Below are 20,728 nucleotides of genomic sequence, written 5' to 3' on the forward strand. Positions count from 1 at the left end.
TAGATAATATCACCCCAGAAATGTTTAAATTACTATCAAATGAGGCTTTACTGTTGTTATTGAATATCTTTACATCAGTTAAAAATGGTAAAGACATTCCCTCCTTCTTGGAAGTACACATTAATATCACCAATTCTGAAACAAAATAAAGATCCCAGCGAATGTTCATCATACAGACCCCATTTCACTTCTTAATATAGATTATAAAATTTTTATGGCAATACATGCTGCTCAAATAAAATTACTACCACTTTTGATAGAGGAGGATCAAACAGGTTTTATAAAAGATAGGAACACTTATGACAACATTAAAATAATTCTTTCCTTAATTGATTATATAAATGTCACAAAAAACAAAATGAATGTTATTAGCTTAGACATAAATAGCGCATTTGATTCAGTGAACTGGGATTATCTGTGGTTAGTTTTAGAAGAATATGGCTTCTCAAACAACTTCACTTTGTTAATAAAATCATTATATGAAAAATCATTGGCTTATATAAAACTGGGATCTTGTCTGTCTACATCTATTAAAATAACTAAGGGCACAAAACAAGGCTGCCCTCTTTCTCCGTTATTGTTTGCGCTAGTCATTGAACCCTTAGCAAATAATATACGTATGGATAAAAATATTGAAGGAATACAACTAGACAACAGCCTAGAGCTTAAAATTCAACTTTTTGCTGATGAAATTTTAATTACCTTAAAAAATAATAGCAGTTTAAAAGCATTATTGGACTCAATTCAAAACTTTTCAAGTCTTAAATTTAATGAGAACAAAACAAATGTATTGCTTACAAATACTAATAAAAAAGATCTAAATAAAAAAATACCATAAATATATCTCTACCGATAATATAATTAAATACTTGGGAATTATAATAACTAACAACCTATATACTACAATTGAAACAAATTATAAAGGGACCTTAAATAATATTAAAAATCTAATACAAAGATGGAATAAATTCTTCTTTTCAATGGAAGAAAGGCTTTATATAATTAAAATGATCATATTTCCAAAAATTCTTTATGTCATACAAGCTTGTTCTTTGCCACCAGCTAAATCGCACCTAAAACAATTAAATGATTTAATGGCAAGATTCCTATGGTATCCAAAAAAACCAAGGATAGCTAAGAAGTATCATCTAGATGACTGGGATATAGGTGGCATAGGTTTACCAGACATAGAAATATATTTGCATTCATCCATTATTAAAACAATATCATTATGGCTAAATACAAAATATACATCAAAATGGAAGCTAGTTCATTAGAGAATCTGGCTAAAATCAGGATTTGTAGTAGCAAAAAAGTATACAGATTTCATACCAAACAATTTTCTATGGCTGATGAAGGAATATATGATGATACATAAGAATAAAAATATAAGTTCCAAATACATTACTTATACATTAAAAAATTTCCATAATCTTATTAATAGCAATCCTGATATTAAAGCATGGTCATTTATTTTATATCCAGTAGCGTACACACAAGGTAATATAGTAAAATTTAATATGGAAGTAGTCAACATGCTTAAAGAAAAGGGATTAATATATTGGCATCAATTGCTAAACTCTGGAAAACCCCTGACAATAGACCAGATTAAATAGAAATTAAATATGGAAGATAGTTCGTGGTTACATGTACAAGAATTAAGACCGTATAGTATATATTAAGCAAACAAGAAACAATGCAACCATCAATAAGACAAAATGTTCCTAACCTTATAGAACATATAATATTACTAACAAATCAACCCATTACTGGAAAGGGATACCTATCATCTATTTATAAAACAAACAAAAAAATAAAAATGCATAATAATGACAAAATATGGAATTATTATAGATCAGTTAATGGACATGTGCCAAATGACAGAGATAACAAACTAATTCTTCTCTCTCCAAAGCAGACATCACTTTCATTACATTGGAGACTTTTTACATGGCAATTCATACACAGATCTTATGTAACCCCTCATAAAATGGAACTTATGTTTAAGAAAAATATTGGCTGCTGGAGATGTGATTTATCAATAAAAGCAGACTGGCAACATATGTTCTACGAATGCCATTTGATTAAACCATATTGGGATAAAATAAGAAGTTATGTACCTACCATAACGTTCCATGTTAGTTGTCTTCTCTCGCCTTCTTTCTTGCTTGATGGGTTCGGAGCCGATCCTCGGCTCCATTCGCACTTGCTTTAGCTCGAGAACTCTTTTTACCAGCTCGAGGCAGCCCCATATCCCATGATGCAAGGCAGTAAGTACCCAGATCTCGTTTGTTGACAAAGGGCAATAACACCAAGCATAAAATACTTCCCAAAGGAAGAAGAAACTTACAGATGGAAAAAGGACCAGGTTTGAATGGTCTTTAGCATAATAGTTTCTTATACAAGGTCTGTCCAGGCCAGGGGAAGGAGGAGGGTCGCAAGAAAGAAGGCGAGAAGACAACTAACATGGAACGTTATGGTAGGTACATAACTTCTTAATGTTAAGTTGTCAATCTCGCCTTCATTCTTGCTTGATGGGACCGTCCCTAGCACCTCTATCCTGGGTGGCTCAATGGAACAAACTCTTGAGGACTGCAGAGCCAAAACTGGCTCTGTCCCTGGAGGCCAAGTCCAATTTGTAATGGGAAACAAAAGTGTGAGGAGTGGCCCAAGTGGCCGCTGCACAAATAGTGTCCAAAGGCAGTCTAGCTTGAAAAGCTGTAGAAGTAGCTAAACTCCTAGTTGAATGTGCTTTAGGTTTTGAGCACAGCTGTTTTCCCCTGATCGTATAAATTTCAGTGATGACCGAAGAAAGCCATCTGGACAAAGTCACTTTAGAAACAGGAAGGCCTTTTTATTATCCGCATAGGAAACAAAAGTTGATCAGATTTCCTAAATTTTTTGTTCTGTCCAAATAATATCTAAGCTGACGGTGGACGTCAAGATAATGTAGCTTTTGTTCAGCTCTATCTGAATAGTTAGGAAAAACACAGGGAGATCAATGGATTGATTAAGATTGTTTTTGAAGCGACCTTAGGTAAAAGGATGGATTAGTTCTCAAAGATACTCTGTCTTTGTGAAAAATCAAATAGGGGTCGAACCGAAAGAGCATGAAGTTCAGACACCCTCCTGGCAGATGTAATAGCCACTAGGAATAAAGTTTTCCAAGAAAGATATTTCAGGGAACAAGAAACAGCTGGCTCGAAGGGGAAGAATCAAGGATGTCAGCACTAAATTTAGATCCCACTGAGGAGGAGGATTCCTGATTGGAGGCTTTAGTAGGAAAATTCCTTTCAAGAAGGCCCTGCAGAGCCTATGGGACATAATATTATGATCTGCTATCCCAACATGAAAATTAGAAATAGCAGCCAACTGAACTCTGACTGTGGAAGAAGAGGAGCCTGCATGAAAAATCTCTGCTAAGAAGTCCAGAACTGCCTGAACAGGGGCAGTAAAAGGATCAATATTTTGGGCCTTAGCCCAATAAGAGAAACGTTCCATTTGCTTGTGTAAATCCTCCTGGTAGAGGATTTTAGTGAAACTACTATGATATCTCTAACTGGGTTAGAGATCAAAGGAAGCCTGGCTAAGGAAGGAAGTGGAGCAACCATGCTGTGAGGTTGAGAGAAGGGATTGACCGGTGCAGCTGACCGGATTGGTGAATCAGTAGATCTGGCACTGGGTCCAGATGCCACGGCTGCACCAAAAGGTGATGATGGAGGAACGGGAACCAAACTTGTCGAGGCCAGTAAGGGGCAATGAGAATCAATTTGGCTCTCACAACGGTAGCTTTCTGGATCACCTGAGGGATCAGAGGAAATGGGGAAGGCATAAAGAAGTCCCTGGGGCCAATCCTGGGTCAGAGCGTCTCTGGGGGATGGCCTGATAGAGGAAGAGGCTGAAGAAGTCTGGACATTTGCTGTTTTGGGGAGTAGCAAAAGATCGCAACATGGACCCCATTCCAGAAAAATCTCTTCCGCTATGGATTGCTTGAGAGACCACTCGTGAGGCATGAGAATAGCTCTGCTCAATCTGTCCGCTATAATGTTGGTTTTCCCAGGGATATGCGTTGCTACCAGAAACCGATGAGAGGAGATCGCCCATTGCCATAGTCTGAGCGCTTCTCGACACAAGGGGTAGGACTTGGTTCCGCCCTGTTTGTTGATATACCAAACTACAGACATGTTGTCTGTGTGGACTGCAATTGTCCCTACGGGAAGAAAGTCGTTGAGGGCTTGCAACGTTAAAAGCACTGCTCTCATCTCCAGGACATTTATGTGCAGATGGTACTCGAACGGTTGCCACGTCCCATGAACCATCCTGCCCTGATAATGACCCCCCCCACCCGATCAGGGAGAAATCCGTGGTGACAGTGGCTGTCGGGGATGGAGGTACAAAGCATCTGCCTTGGTGAACCTGAGACGATGTGATCCACCAAGCAAGATGTTCTTTGCACGTTTGTGTCATCAGAATCTGGTGACGCATTGGGAGTTGCTGGTATGACCACTGTGTGAACAGCATCCACTGAAGGAGGCGCATGTAGAATCGAGCCAGGGGAAGAAGAGTAATGGCCGCAGCCATGAGACCTAATACTTTTAGAACCATTCTGGCCTGTACTTTCTTGCTGGCCAGAATGATCCTGACATGAGTCTGAATGTCTGAAACTCTTTGTTCTGTAAGGGTAGCTGACATCCGAACAGTGTTTAAGTTTGCGCCTATGAAGGTAATAGACTGGCAGGGCGATAAGGATGACTTTCGAAGTTGACTGAGATGCCCAAATGAGAACAAAGGTCTATTGTGTAATCCCTGGCTTGTATAAGCTGATGCCTGGTGGTGGCTGACAGGAGCCAGTCGTCGAGATCACGGAAACACCTGGAATCCTAGACGTCTCAGGTGAGCCGTGACCACTGCCATGCATTTGGTGAACACTCTGGGGGCTGTAGTGAGACCAAAGGGCAGGGCTCTGAACTGGAAATGACTGGACCCCAGCCGAAAGTGGAGAAATCTCCTGGAGCGTCTGTGAATTTTGATGTGATAGTACGCATCCTGAAGATCTATTGAGCACATCCAGTTGTCCTTCTGTAAGAAGGGCAGAATTGACTGAAGAGTGACCATTCGGAATCTTGTCTTCCTGACAGACTTGTTGAGTCTGCTGAGATCAATATTGGTCTCCAGTCTCCCGTCTTTTTGGGGACCAAAAAGAACCTTGAGTAGATTCCGGCTCTGAATGGTCTATTGTAACTGGCTGAATGGCTCTTTTTTGCAGTAGTTTTGCGATTTCTAACTCTGCAATGTCCCTTAGACCGGGTGGTACGTCTGGAAGGGAACTTGACGGGAAGGGACTTTCCTCGAAAGGAATAATGTAACCCTTGGATATGATCGACTGTACCCATCTGTCTTGAGTGAGGGAATGCCAGGCTTCTGGGTACAGTGATAATCTTCCCCCGACTGCCTCCAAGGAGGGACAGCCGGGCAACACCTCAGGGATGCTGAAAGGGCTTATCAGAGAGAGGCTCCCTGTTTCCCTGGTTTCGGACCCCTCTGCCTCTAGAGCGGCGTCTGTTGTTGTTACCCCTCTGCCTCTAGGGGTAAACTGACCACGTGAATCGGCGTGACTCCTTGGGATTTACGGAACCACATCTTACCACCCTTCTGTCCTTTGGGATAAGGCCTAGAAGGGGTGGAAAAACTGACTCCAACAGCAGAAAGAGTCTTGCCGTCCTGCTCACACCTGGTCAAGGTCTCCTTCACCTGAGGGCCAAACAAAGCTGACCCATCAAAGGGAGAATTTGTGAAGGACGCCTTAAAGGATCCAAAATCACATAGCCGCATCCAGGCTTGGCGTCTAAGAGCCACACCTGTGCCTGCGGCTCTACTGCTCCATCCGCAGCATAAGATATTAGCCGCATGGAGGAGTTAGCAATGGAATTGAGGGTTCCTAGCTGCAAAGCAATCTTTTCTTGAGCCCCTGCAGCTGTAGGATCCTGAACTACTTCTCCCAGCTCCTTCAGGATATCTCTCTGGAGTCTGGTGAAGTGACAAAGATAATTCAGCGAACGCATAGCAAAGGTCGCTGAGGAAAACATCCGCTTGCCGTACCTATCCATGGTCCTAGAGTCCTTATTAGGAGGATGGACGGGCACGGAAGGATCTGCAAGTTCCTTTTGGTGGCCGTAGCCACCACCATGGCATCAGCGGGACACCCTTGGTAAGGAATTGTTTGTCACTAGGGGCAGTGATAAATTTAGAAGGCCTCCTAGGGACTGGCTCTACAGAGTCAGGAGCTGTCCACGCCTTCGTGCAATCACCTGCATAAGGGGTCGAAGGCGGAGACACCCAGGAGGTGGAGGGCCGAGATCCAAACGCCTCTAGGTATACTGACTCATCCTCAGAGGGATTGTTGGTGGGCCAGTTTCCCTCTGTTTCAGAAGTTCTAGGATGTCTGAAAGGAGACATCCTCAGAGGGGGATCTAGGGGATCCCTCTGACTCATCAAAGTCAGTATCCGACGTGACAGACTCGGGGGAGTCTACATGCTTCCTCTTACAAGTCCTCTTCCTAGGAGGATCTCCCGAAACATCAGGAGAATCCTCGGAAGAGGGGGAAATTCCCAATGGGGAAACCTGAGGCGGAGGATCTCTGGGTCCTGTAGCAAGAGAAGTGGCAGAGATGTCAACAGGTACAATAGAGGGAGGAGCTACGGGAAGAGACTGCTGACTGATACCAGTGGCCAGTACACTTCATCACCTCGAATGCTCCCCTCCCCAGGCAGGTCCGAGAGAACCCGCTCCGAAGAGCTAGGAACTCCAGGGACCACCGAAGGGAAGCATCCGAGGCAGATGTCGGAGCCGAGCTCACCAAGGCCGAGGCTCCAAGGGGAAGAGCGGGTTCGGACAAGGGTCCGATGCCACTCACTCCCTCGGAGGAGACCATGGAAGCCCGACCACCGAATCCCTCTAAGGAAGAGGAGATAAGAGTAGAGGCTGAAGGAACAGAAGGGGGTATCCGTCCTCCAGCCGTAGCAGTAACTATGCCCGAAGACTCCAACTCCAAACTCTGGGGTAGAGTTGAAGGAGGAACTGTAACGGGGTGTGGACCAACAGTCGTCTGCTGAGACGGACTGTGAAGCATTTGGGCCAGTACCTGTGACTTGAGCAATCTGCTGACCACTCTCTCTAGGTCATGGTCAGACAACCTGGATGACCTTGAAGATCGGCTCCGATGGCTCCGTTCCGACAGAAGAGGTGAAGCCGGAGCCGGAAGTATCGGCACCAAGGAAGGAGCCCCCGCCCTCTTCCTGGAATGACCCAGCGGAGCCGACACTACGGATCCTGTCGGAGCCGATTTCTCGGAGCCGACAGAACGCCTCGATTTATCGGCCCCAGCCGGAGCCGATACAGCCACCAAAGTAAGGGTGCCGGAGCCGATCGGAGCCGACACCGATGCCTGTGCCACATGGGTGTCGGAGCCGATCGGAGCCGACATCAGTGGACAATACAGTTCGGCACCGATGGCCATCGGTGCCGGCTAGTCAAGCCAGAATCGGCTCCAGCGGAGCGATCTCGACTCTGTCGAGTCGGAGCCGAGGCCGCAGGCTTAGAAACAGAAGCCTGGGCCTTGGAAACTCTTGCTGGTTCGGTGGAGCCGACTTAGCGGAGAGCCCTCCGGCTTAAGAAGGCCCCTAAGAACCAGTTTGTTATGTCTCTCCTGCAGGACTCTCTGGCTGAAGGAGTGACAAATAGCACAGGAGTCCTGCAGGTGAAGAGGGCCCAGACAATACAGGCAAGAAGTGTGACCGTCTGTCAGAGACATTTTCTGACAGCACGAGTCACACTTCTTAAAACCTGAAACCCTCTCCTTTGACATGGTGCCGACACACAAAACACACACACACCAGTCAAAATAAAATTAAATTACACAAAATACCAAAAGGTATTCTATAAAAAACACCAACACACACACCCTAACAGGGGGGGGATGGGATAGGGATAACTAAGAACAAATTCAAAAAGACAGGGAATTTCTGTCAGGAAGGGATAGAAATTAAATTTAAACTATAAAAAAATTAGTTTTTGACTAAAAAGGGGCTTGAAAATCACAAAGTGAAACAACTTACCAGGAGCTGGTAAAAAGAAGACCTCCCAAGCGAAGCGGCAAACGAGATCTGGGTACTTACTGCCTTGCATCATGGGATATGGGGCTGCCTCGAGCTGGTAAAAGGAGTTCTCGAGCTAAAGCAAGTGCCGAGCCGAGGATCGGCTCCGAACCCATCAAGCAAGAATGAAGGCGAGATTGACAACTTAACATTAAATTATTTTCTGCAAATGGTATTCAATGATAAATTCCAGATTTCCAAATCTATTATTTTGTTTAATGCACCTGTACCTGAGCCAAGAACAAAATATGTAATCTTATGGACTCTCCTAGCTATTGCAAGGAAGAACATTACATCAAACTGGAAATCCAAAGCTTCTCCAACTTTTAAGCAATTCATGAATATGGTGTCAGCAGTATCGCAATTGGAAATGAACACTATTAAAGGAAGAACTGAAAGAACTACATCATTATACGTAGCATGGCAAAAAGTAACTGAAATACTGGAGAATAATGACTGCAGCAGATTATAATCAGGAAACAATTGTATAGAAAGTCAAATATATGTCAACAATAGACACCCTTGTAAAAACTTTATTTTGGTTTTAATGTTTGATACCTGATTAGAGGTTTTAGCCTACCTTTTTAAATAATTTGTAAATACTTCATTGTCATAAATAACTTGCATTCATGTTTTCTTGTTTTTGGAAATGAATAAAAATATTAAAAAAAAAAAAAACACACAGCAATACTAAACCCACATATGCGGAGGCCCTTAACATTAACCTGCCCAAGCAACAAGGACCACCGAAGCCAAAACGCAAACACCAGTCACAACCAAAGTGACACAGCTCACACCACCAGTGTGCCACCCAACAGTCCCTAAGGCAAGACAATGCACCCAACACTTTAGTCATAGGTGACTCTATAGTCAGGCACATGATGTCCCACTCACCAGGCTGAACAAGGAGAAAATTACAGTGAGCTGCCTGTCGGGTGTCAGGATCCGCCACATAATGCATGCACTCAAGTCACTCCACAACAAGTACAAATATGACTCTGTCATTGTCCATGCTGGAGTGAATGACTTGAGACGTACCTCCCTGGACTACATGGAGAGAGACATGGAAGAGCTCTTGGATCATGTGACTCAGGCACGTATGACCCTTGCCCTGAGTAGCATCCTGCCTTCGCCCAGAATGATACCACAGTATAAGGACAAAATGATTGACTTCAACAATTGGCTAAGCTCTGTGTCATTCAAAGGGGATCTAGTATTTGTCTGCCTGGGAAGACATGATCAACAAACCATGATGCTTTGCCTGATGTCCTGCACCTGTCACCCCTGGGATTCAGGTTACTGGCTAAAGCTCTTGCCACCCCTATAGTGCCTTTTTTAGGCAAGGTTCAAAGGATAAAACTACCACCGTAACAGATACAAGCATGCAAAATCTGAAGCTAATGTTACTCACTGCTATAAGTCTAAACCTCAAAATGCACTCTCTCGAGGCACTCCTAAAAATGGAGAACATCGATATCTGTGCAGTAACTGAGACCTGGTTCAAGGCTCCAGACAGCACCCCTGCAATACCAGAATACAATTCTTACCACACTTTTTGGCCACAAAACCAAGACCGAAACACTAAAGGTGGAGGAGTGCCCATATTCAACAACGATATTCACACCTCCAGGCTAGTTGCCCAACACAATGCATCTGAAATTCTCCAGGTGCAACTAACACTAGGTAAGACTGCAATCCAAATTATAGCTTGCTACAGATCCCCCACCATGTCCCAAGACTCGCACTACACCTTTCTAAACATACTGGAAAATATTAAGATACAACCAAACACCCTAATACTGGGTGATTTCAACTACCCGGCCATTAATTGGGAAAACTACTTGGGTACCAACGCCTTTTCCCAACGGTTCTTGGAATTCATACATTTCAATGCCCTAGATCAACTAATCCATTGTCCCATTAGGGGCTCCAATATCCTAGACCAGGTCATTACCAAAATGGGAGATAGATGCTCCAAACCAGTGGTCACCCGCTCATTGGTCAGGTCTGACCATAAGCAAATCACTTTTGACATCCATTATTCCACCCCCACCCTCCAGTAAGGAAACCTCCTTAAAAAACTTCACCAAAGCCAACTTCATGCTACTGAAGTCAGAAGTGACAAACTTCACAATGCCCATGCAGACGGGATCTGGAAGTTCGACTGCAGAATCCTACACTAAGGCACTATACGAGCACATCCACTCGTGCATGAATCGTGCCATCCCAAATAGAGCCAAGATGCTCTTCTCCAAAAAAAGGAAGCCAATCTGGTGGTCCCCTGCTATAAACAAACTATACAACAGAAGGAAGAAACTGTTGCAGAAAAGAGGAAAATCCCAGGATGCAAAAAACTCCCTCACCAGCCTCAGTAAGAAGCTGAGATCCCTCAAAATCCTCAAAAGCTAGTTACGAAAATAAAACTGATAAAGATTCCAAAGGCAACCACAAGGCATTCTATAGTTATGTCAAGAATCTAAATGGCAATGCTCAGATCTGCTCTGAGCTACAACAAAATGGCATTAACTCTACTGATCTCAAGGATATTGCCAATATCCTGGCAGATCGATTTACTGCCAACTTCACCCCCCTCTCACCCTCTAAAGGGCCCATCTCAATACCAAAAGATTTCCAAATTCCGATAATCACAGCCACACAGGTAGAAACCGCACTCTCCAAAGCTAAGAATACAGCATCCATGGGACCAGATGACATCCCAGGCTGTGTACTACATGAACTACAAAATGAACTGGCACCTCACCTAAGTGTCATGTTTAATCATAGCCTCACCTCAGGCTTCGTGCCCACTGAGTGTCGCACAGCAACAGTTATCCAAGCTCCACAAGGGAGGAAAGGCCTTGGATCCCAAAAACCACCGTCCCATCAGTCTGACAGGCCTGATCTGCAAGGGCATGGAGTGCATTATCATGGAACTTATAAACAAAGACATTGGCAACCTTCAAACAATGAACCCCACGCAGTTTGGGTTTGTGAAGGGCCGATCCTGCTCCTGAATCTGATTGACTTCTTTGAATCAGTCTCCACAGCTGTGGACGAGGGTAAGGCGGTCCACACAGCCTATCTGGACCTTGCCAAGGCCTTCGACACCATCCCCCACTCTGGAATCATAGATAAACTTACTAAGCTGGGCATAAATCCCTACGTCACTTGATGGGTTGCCAACTGGCTTACTGACAGAACCCAGACTGTAAAAGTAGCAGACTCCAAATCCAGCTCCAGGCAAGTGACAAGTGGAGTACCTCAGGGTTCAGTCCTGGGACCACTCTTTTTGGCATCTACTTCTCTGAAGTACAGGCCAACACTAAGGGACTGGCTAACAAAGTTCGCAGATGACTGCAAACTGGGAGCCGTTAATGAATCCCCAAATGATGTGGATATTCTATAAAAGGGCCTTACAGATGCCTGGTGCCAGAGCCATGGGCACAAGCTTAATCCCAAGAAATGTATAGTTATCCCCTTTGGAAAAAAACATGTACCCATGAATTACCACATAGGTGGCAGGAAACTAAACATCGAAAGTGTGATGAGAGACTTAGGGACACAGGTGGACAGTGGTCTCACTTTAGATAACCACATCGCCACAACAATCAGGAAATCCTATGTGGCACACCTCATCACTAAGGGCTTTTCATCCAGAAAAAAGGAGGTCATTGTCCCACTGTACTCATCCCTCATTAGACCCATTATAGAGTATAATGCCCCATTTGGTATGTACCTCACAAGACATCTGCAACAGCTGGAAAGGCCAATGAAATACCTCACTAAAAGAATCACAGGCCTAAAGCAGATGCCATATGCTGACCGTCTAAAAAAAAACTCCAGCTATACTCTGTGGCATATCGTCTACTCAGAGTCGATCTCTGCTTAACATACAAGGCCATGTCAAACCCTGAGCTGTTGGACATGCTCCACGTAAAGAAATCTCAATCCCTCAGAGCCACACATTCCAGGGATCTAAATCTTGTCATCACAATGAACAAAACATACTGGAGGGATAGGTTCCTGACACAGACTCCCCATACTATGGAATAGACTGCCCATATATGTCAAGCAGAGCTCCTCAATGGCCCTCTTCAAAAGCAGCCTTGATTGGATGGGAGATAGGAAATTCACCCCGGGGATCATGTCAGTCGCCCTGCTAGACAGGGGTCCAGAGAAGTAAATATTGTGGGAAAAAATATCCAGGGAATTGTTATGGCTAGGCTTGCATAGGCCCTAGGGCCGATAGCCTAGTACCAACCTATGAACCTATGAAATGCTCACTTAGAGTATGTAAGGTTTTCCCAAAAGAAAAATCCTCAGGAGGGGAAGCAGAGGGAATAGAGTCCTCTGCTTCAGAATCCTCATAAAAGGGTAAGGACAAATCCAGATCATCAGAAGAGTCAGAAAAAAACAGAATCCTGATCAGAAGATTCATAATCAACCTCAGTCCTAGGCCTCTTAGAGGGGGGGGGGGTTGGCTACCCCTGATTAGAGTTATTAGATTTTCAGCCATTCTTAATTGTTTTTTAGGCATAGAGGCCTGAGCATGTGGCCTGGGCATCGGTTTTCTAGACATGGATCGAGATTTAGGCCTAAGTAATGAAGGAGGTGTCGATTTAATATGCAAGTCCATAGGCCTGAATACACCATCAGAAGCCGGTGCCTGCACAGCGGCTCCGGACCCATCCAAGGTAGAGACATCCACGGGTTCCATAATTGAAGCATCTTGCGGCATACCGGACTCCGAATGGGTCTCAGTAGAGGCCTGCGAATCAGAAGTAGCGGGTATCAGGGGCTGTGAAAGCACCTCACTGAGTACCGGCGACTGGCTTAGGAGAAGCGTCGTCTGCAGTTTTGGATCTTGGCGGCCTGTCTCTGTCTATATCTGCGTTTTTTCAGAATCCCAGTAGTCGGATGGCTAACCGACTACATTTCTGGATAATTAAACAGAGAACCAAAATATTTAGAGGGGAAAATATACCGACGGATAGTGCGTTGATTAAATAAAGCAGAAAAATGACAGCAAGGTACGCCGTGGTCAAGGCCTAGGCAAGGAATACAGTACGAGTGAAAATCTTTATGAAATATTTGCTTTCCACAAGTAATGCGATTATTAACTTTTACTGACATCAGAAAGGAGGAAGAAAAAGTTTCCCCAACGGGGTACTTGGCTTTAGTTGAAGACTTGGGTTCTGAAACTCGAAAATGAAAATTTCAGGACTTGCGAACTGCTTCTGCTTTGGGCACCGCACGGCAAGAAAAGACTTACGTAATGGCGTCGGCTGCAAATTTTATACCCCTGATGACCTGACGTCATGGAAGAAGGGACAGCAACAGACGCAGGACCCAAGACCGTTAATAAGGCCGACTGCGTGCAACCTGCAAGCAGATAACCCAAATGTAATGACTGCAACAGTGAAACCCGAAGAACATCTACCTTATAGTATGGGCAGAAGGGGTCATAGCTAGTAAACCCGTGTCAGCCTTTCCCAGGTGTGTGTGTGTGGGCGCTTGTATTTAAATAAAATCTCAAAGTGTGCACGTGTCAGCTATTTGGCAGCACTGGTTGGACAAGAGGGTGCTGGAGGTCTTGGCTTAGCCCCTCAGCTGAGCTCTTAACCCTATAGCTGTGCTAGTGGACAGTCTTATTGGGGATCTGGAGAAAGAGGGAGAAACCAGACCCAGATCTCTGTGCTTTTAAGGGAAATTGCACTTCATTGTGTGTGTACTTGTCAACCTCCCATAATGTACGTCCCCTACCTATTGCCAGTGGTGAGAATTGAGGCTCCTTGGTTACTGGGCCAGGGGAGTCGCATTGGGCTCTGGTTTTGTTCATGAGAACACGGGATGGACATGTAGACTACACAAAGGCAGTATCCCAAGACAGACTCTTCTCTGTAATTTTAAAGATGCACCAGGTTCAATAGCAGCAACACAGAGTAGAAGTCATCTACAGGTAGATTCTAACTCAGACTAATGTGAGTGGTCTTGTGCAGTCTCTGTGGAGTTGGCATGTCCTCACCATGTGAATGTGAATTTTCTTCAAGTACTTCAGTTTCTTTCCACTCCCCAAAAAGCATACCTGGGAAATTGACAGTTTCAAACTACCTGTAAAACCAATGAATTCACCCTCGTTCTTGTAGTTTACCTCTTGGCTGAAAAGGGATTGAACAGGCATTTAAGAGCTAAACAAATTAAATAAAGCACTCGGTATGCTTTCATTGGCAGAGAAGCAACTGATCAGAAAAAAGACAGTAGTCAAAGCAGACATGACCCAGTGAAGAGAACAAATGGAACAGTCTTACAACTGAGGTACAGCCTCAAGCAGGTTGTGAATTAGAGGCCTTTTTTGAATATTTTGTCGGCCATTTCATTAAGTCAAAGATACCTTTGACCATCCCACAGACTGCTATGACAAAGTATTCCTGAACATGAAGGGATACTTGAAATAGTCTTCAAACTGAGTAGCAGGAACAAAAACTGCTCCACTGTACAGTGGTTTAAGAGAGTTATAACTAAATCACCAGTGACCACTGTCTCCAACACGAGCACTGGCACAACTGAATTTCTGTCAATTCACAGTCAAAAATAATTGTGTAGGCAAAACTAATACAAAGCTCATATTAAGCACTAGACATACTTCTAAAACTTACAGAATGGTCCTAGCCACATCACTGAATCTATTAAATAGGAAAAAAATCTATGAACAGGGACACTATATCATCTATGTTATATTATCTGGTCATATCTGATGGTATGGTGGGTGAAATGGGAAATGCTTGGACTTCTGTCACTACACTGTAATCTAATGGCTGGTTTTCTGCTTACTGTCACTGCAGAATTTATAAAAAAAAGACAAAAATACACCAATACTAAGGGCACAAGACGACCTGCTAGGCTAGTACAGTACTTATTACTATCAAAACACTTGGTCCTCCAGTTCAGTTCACAGCTGGGATGCCTTCTTTGCAAAGTCTTCAGATCCCCTCCCCCCAAGGTCCATCTTTGCTTTTGCACAATGCTCTGGTTTAATCCACCACCACAAAGATGTGCCATGGATGAACTGCTGATCCCTCCAAGTTGTCTGTAGGTATGCATACTGTGCATGAATGATTGTGAGATTGCTGTAATGGGCTGGGATCCCATTCAGTGAGACTTAATAGGTCTCAGATTCCGGGTTCTTTCCGACTCGGTACTGGATTAATCAGGAAACCGGAGAATGAGCAATGGAATCAAAGAATGAAAAAATATTTAAAAAAATAATTTGAGGTTCCTGGCCAAATACTCTGTCATCAAGAGTGGATACACAAGTAATTTTTACTGTTAATGTTTCATAAGAAAAAGGTTAACGGCATACCTCCAAGAAGACAACTGTTTTGAAGCATCAGGTACAGTGACTCCGACTGTAGTTTCCACTTCATCCACACCCTGCACATAATTTTCTGTCTTGAAATAATCTGCCAGGATAAAAACAGTAAACCATTCACATTTGTGGCACAAATATCCATGCTTTCTGCACTGTGTGCATCTGTAGCAACTTCCTGTTTTCATTTTGCACTGTTATTTAAGCGTTTTACGAATGGTGGCAATTTGTAAACAAATGGGAATTTACAAGAAAGTACAGTTGTGTAAAAATCTTACCATAACTGTAGATGTCCTTCTCTTCACTGTTCCAGTTATCATTACAGTAGAGATACCCTGCCAATGGCAGCCCGATGTCTTGCCAGTACACCAAAGCATTTAGGTTGCTTTAAGGTACACCATATACATTACACGTATGTTGCTTGTGTAGTGTAAGGCATAAGGTGACATTCAGACGTACCATCCTCAGAACTGAGGGCTCCAGTAGGAATGCCAGTCCAAAAAATAGAGAGGTAATCAGTAAATCCAGAAGAGAAACGGGTCAGGGGATGGAGAGAGGGAGTGAATATTTCAACAATGAAGAGAAAGACATCTACCATGTTAAGATTTTACACAACTGTACTATGTCCTTCCATTTCACTGTTGCAATATTCATTACAATAGGGAGAGTGCCAAAGCTCAGTAGGAAAAAGAAAGGGAAGAGAAGAACCAGCAGAATCCAATAGGAAGCCATGAAGAATGGCCCTAGCAAAACCAGCTCTAGCTCTGGAAATTCCATCAAACTTGTAGTGCTTGGTAAAGGATATGGAGATAAGCATACTTAAGATCCAGAGACACTATATAAGCCTGAAGAACCAAAAATTTGAAACAAAGTTTGAAGGGGCAACATTCAAAAAGTGGGTCCCTTCAGGAAAGTGTTTATATACAAGTGGTCTAGAACTAGTCTCCAAATACCCTCTTTTTTTGGTACTAGAAACATCCTGGAGTAAAATACCACCCCCCCTTTGGGACACAGGCACCCCTTGAATAGTACCCTGAATCAAAAGATCCCGAACTACCTCGGGAAAGGAGAGTTGCTCCTGAGGGGGTTGAATAATACCCATAAAAGAAGTTAAGTAAAACAAAACCCCAATGGGGCACTGCAATGGTTTGGTGAAGAGACGTTTTGCTGCCAGCAAAGAAGTTCTAAGGATAGGAAGTCTGGACACCACTTACACCCTACGCTACATGCAAGGAGCATACGTGTGATGTGCAATGTACCTTAAGCAACCTAAAGGCGTTGTTATACTGGCTGGATGTCAGGCCATCCTTGGCAGGGGATCCCTATTGTAATAAATACTGCAACAGTGAAATGGAAGGACATCAAAACATTGTACATATTTTCAGCCTGCTATCCTGAAGTACATCTACCAAACTTTGTGTCGACATTGCAAACATCTGACTACACCAGCAGGTTCCTGAAAGAACAGATGACATTCACATCCTTCATGGTAAGGGTGCTATCCAGCTTTTACAATTCCTAAAGAAGGCACTGCCATAAAACAAATAATTCATCATCATCCACCCCCTTTCCCCCCATTTTTCTATATGGGGTCAGGGTGTCATGTCAACTGTTGCCATCTCTCTCTCAATTCAATGTCACTCCCCTAACTTCAACACTCATGCCTGTTGCAGGGCTTCTCTCACACAACCCATCCATCTTTTTGCTGGCTGCTTCATTTCCTCCTACCTTCTTCCTGTCTGCCCCAAATCATCTTCACCAGATTGTCTACTGCTTTTTTGCACGTGTCAGAATCAATGCAATCTGTTCTCTTTGACATCGACTGAAATTGGAACTACTGTGGCTTCTGTACGGATATTCTCGTTTATTCTGTCTTAGTAGGAATCCTACCACCCATCTCAGGCACTTCATCTCCATCGCCTCTAGCTTCCTCAACTGCCCTGCCTTTGCTTCCCAGGTTTCAGTACCAAACAGAAAGATGGTCGCACCACTGTTCTGTATGCCTTACTTTTCAGCTTCTTTGGCATTCTTCAGTCAAATTCCCCTGACACACTGTCAAGCTGGCTGCAGCCCCTCTGATTCTACCTTTGAGCTCCTCAATCAGACTTCCCATCTCCTCAACCACTCCTCCCAGAAATCTGAAGCCATTAACCTGCTCCACTAAATTCCTTTCAATCTCAATTCCTTGCTTTTTATGATTTCCATTTGCTGCCATTGCAACTGTCTGACCCATACAAAGGATTCTGGTATGTTTAATAAGTTCATCTGTTGATTTTTAGATTCCCAAGATGGACTGCAGCACTCAAAAGAATGATGAAAAGATAGAAAAAGGTGCAAAACAAATTCTGCCTTACATAGTAGGCAACAGAATAACATGCATCTAAGTGAGGGCCACTTCAGGGACATTAAGAAGTCACAGTGTCAGGTCCTCAGTGTGAACTTTAAAAGTGCAGCAGATTAACAAGTAAATTTGTTCTAGCTTTTTCAGGAAACCAGTTACTAATCTAGTTTACATTAGGCATCTTAAGAACAGTTTTGAGTGAAGTTTTCAGAATACAGTTTTGCTTCTGGTGCTCTGGTTGATGTACCTTTGAGTACTTTAATGGTTTCCTAGCACATAACTTGCATTTATTTAATGCTGGCATTGACCTGGGCTTCTTAAAATAACTCATCCAAGATTTTTTTTTTACATTTTTATTTGTATACAGAATACTAACCCCATTTCCAGTTTTGTCTGTAACTTGGTAGGAACAGATACTTATATGGATTGGTACAAAGTATATGAGGCATAACTATTTTATGGGTAAATGCTACTTAGAGTTACTTTCACCATGGATTAAAGCGAGGACAGTCAGTTATCTTTCATTAAATGAAAAAACTCTTGTTGCAGACCATACAGAGAGTAATGGTAGAATACATTTCACATAACCTAATTTAAACAGATCACCCCTTTCTGCATTACTTAAAGCACACAAGTCTCAATTCTTACTAAAACATGTTTAAACATCTACTAGAATGATTTTTTTAAAAAGATAAATAGGTAAATATCAAACAGAAGAAAAACAAAACTACATTATCTATTTTAATGCAGCACACTAACAATTTTCACTCACTCTAACATTACATAAATTGCTCAATGTCTGCCTTTCCTTAACATTTTAAACTTCCTTCCTGAAATGTATACTGCATGTACTGTTCCCAAAAATTATATTTCCATGTGATTTGTTACTTCCCTTTTCTACAGGTTTCACTTTTTTCTTTCATCTTCTTTAACATACGTAACAAAGTGTGCAAAAAATCAAATAATAGGTTTGTGTGTTCATACGTTAGTACTAGGCTAAACTGCCTTTGTGGGCCATTTTAAGTATAGCCAGTTACCCCACTGCGAGTATCAAACCCTGCATCTTCAGTCTGTAAAGTAAACACCTTCTCCATTATGCCAACCTCCCACCCTTGATGCAAACACAAGGGTTTTTTTAGGACTAGGATATGTTGAATAAAATTTGGACAGCGATTAAAGATAGAAATGCGAGAATGAAATACACCCCGGGGATCACTTCTGTTTCTCTGCTGGACAGTGGCACAGGAAAATAACTTTCTTGGGTAGCGTAAGCTATGGAACTTTGCTGGCTAGGCTTGCGTAGGCCCTTGGGCTGATAGCCTAGTACCTTCCTATGAACCTATGAAGGGTAATCCCAGGATTTTGAGAATGATTCTAAATTTTGGGGTTAGTGATAGGAAAGTATGGATATTTTCCATTAGGCAATGTTTTTGTTAATAAATTTCTTTTGATTCACTCTCTTGGGGCCTAAGCACATTCATTATGCGTATTTTCCAACAAAAAAAGTATAGTAAACAGTTGTGGGATTTCCGACAAAAGTAACTATGAAGTGAAAAGTTCTGAATAGGATTATGTTCATAGATGTTTACTAGACTAACAACCACAAGGACCTTTTTAAGCCTAGCCATGCATCCCAAATTTCTGACAAGTTCTGATACCCTTTATAAGTGTAAGCAGGGGCACGGAAGATGAAACATTTACAAGTAGGGGCCTTGGAGATGAGCCATTTACAGGCTGCCTGTGTCCATTAGAGACATGGGAGCCACACCAGGGATGAATTTCCTGTCCCTCAAACAACTGTCCAAGTTGCACTTGAATTGGGTTAGGAAGGAACTCTACTTCACATAGATAGGAAGCCTGCTCCAGAGAAGGGGTAGTTTCTGGAATACATACTAGTCTCTCCACAGCAGGCCATATTTATATCATAGATAAGGTTAAAGTCTTTAGAATGGTAATTCTTGTGCTGTTTGGTTTGCTAATTATGCAGGAGGTCCAGAGTGAGGTCTGACAATGCCCTCTATGCCAGGAATAGATCTCCCTTCAACAGCCTATAGGAGACAGAATACAAGGATATGGCCTTGAGGTGGTCTGCAAAGGATATTTTACTTACGCCCTGTATTCCATTAGTGAGGACCCTCTGTGGATTTTCCAATTGTTGAATATGCCTGGTTAGGCACATACCAAAGGGGGCACTGTACACAATGATAGTTCTGATGAATGCCAAATATAGTGGAGCAATGACTTCCTTGGACTTGGATTCCATACCTTTGTTTATAAGTTACGCAACAGAGAATGACTTCCTCACTGCTGTAGACATGTGATGGTCAAAGGCTAGATTACAGTCTCTCTCCCCCCCATGCCCCTGACTACTGGGTCAATTCTAAGGGGCGTGTTGTCAATTTGATAGTTACCAAGGGTGAATGAATTCCTGAAGGATACTACTATGCATTCCTTGACACTTAGTTTTAGTCTTTGGCTCTGTTGGTCTATGTCAGCCCTTCCTGGAGAACATTTGTGTCTATGCAGGATTCAATGACGGCTCCTAATTTACAATCATCTGCAGATTTAGTCAGCCAGAGATACATGACATTGGCCTTGACTTCAGAGAAGTAAATGCCGAAAAGGAGTGGTTGAAGGACTGATCCCTGAGGGACTCCACATGTGAACAGCCTCTTTAAAGAGGCAGACTCCTCAATTTTAACTTCCTGGTTCCTGTGATCCAGTTGGCTATCCACCTAGTGACATACAAGTTTGTATCAAACCTCTCGAGTTTGTCAACAATGCCCGACATCATCAGGGTGAGTAGTCATGACATGCCCTTGATGAAACCAAACTGGGTTATGTCCAGTGTTTGGAGGTCTACTATA

The 20,728-nt window shown here is 43.1% G+C and overlaps 1 protein-coding gene across 1 annotated transcript in view; it reads right to left on the reverse strand.

Moving 5' to 3' along the window:
• HAUS6 (HAUS augmin like complex subunit 6) overlaps positions 1-20,728 on the reverse strand; it is a 2,286,143-nt gene that overhangs the window by 910,516 nt on the left and 1,354,899 nt on the right. The window contains exon 12 of the mRNA XM_044060364.1: positions 15,515-15,614. Within this exon, the coding sequence (XP_043916299.1) occupies positions 15,515-15,614 (100 nt within the window). The remainder of the gene's footprint in view (positions 1-15,514; positions 15,615-20,728) is intronic.

The sequence above is a fragment of the Protopterus annectens genome, chromosome 2.part0 (genome assembly GCF_019279795.1).
Source record: "Protopterus annectens isolate FY-2018-M chromosome 2.part0, PAN1.0, whole genome shotgun sequence".
Taxonomy (NCBI): Eukaryota; Metazoa; Chordata; order Ceratodontiformes; family Protopteridae; genus Protopterus; species Protopterus annectens.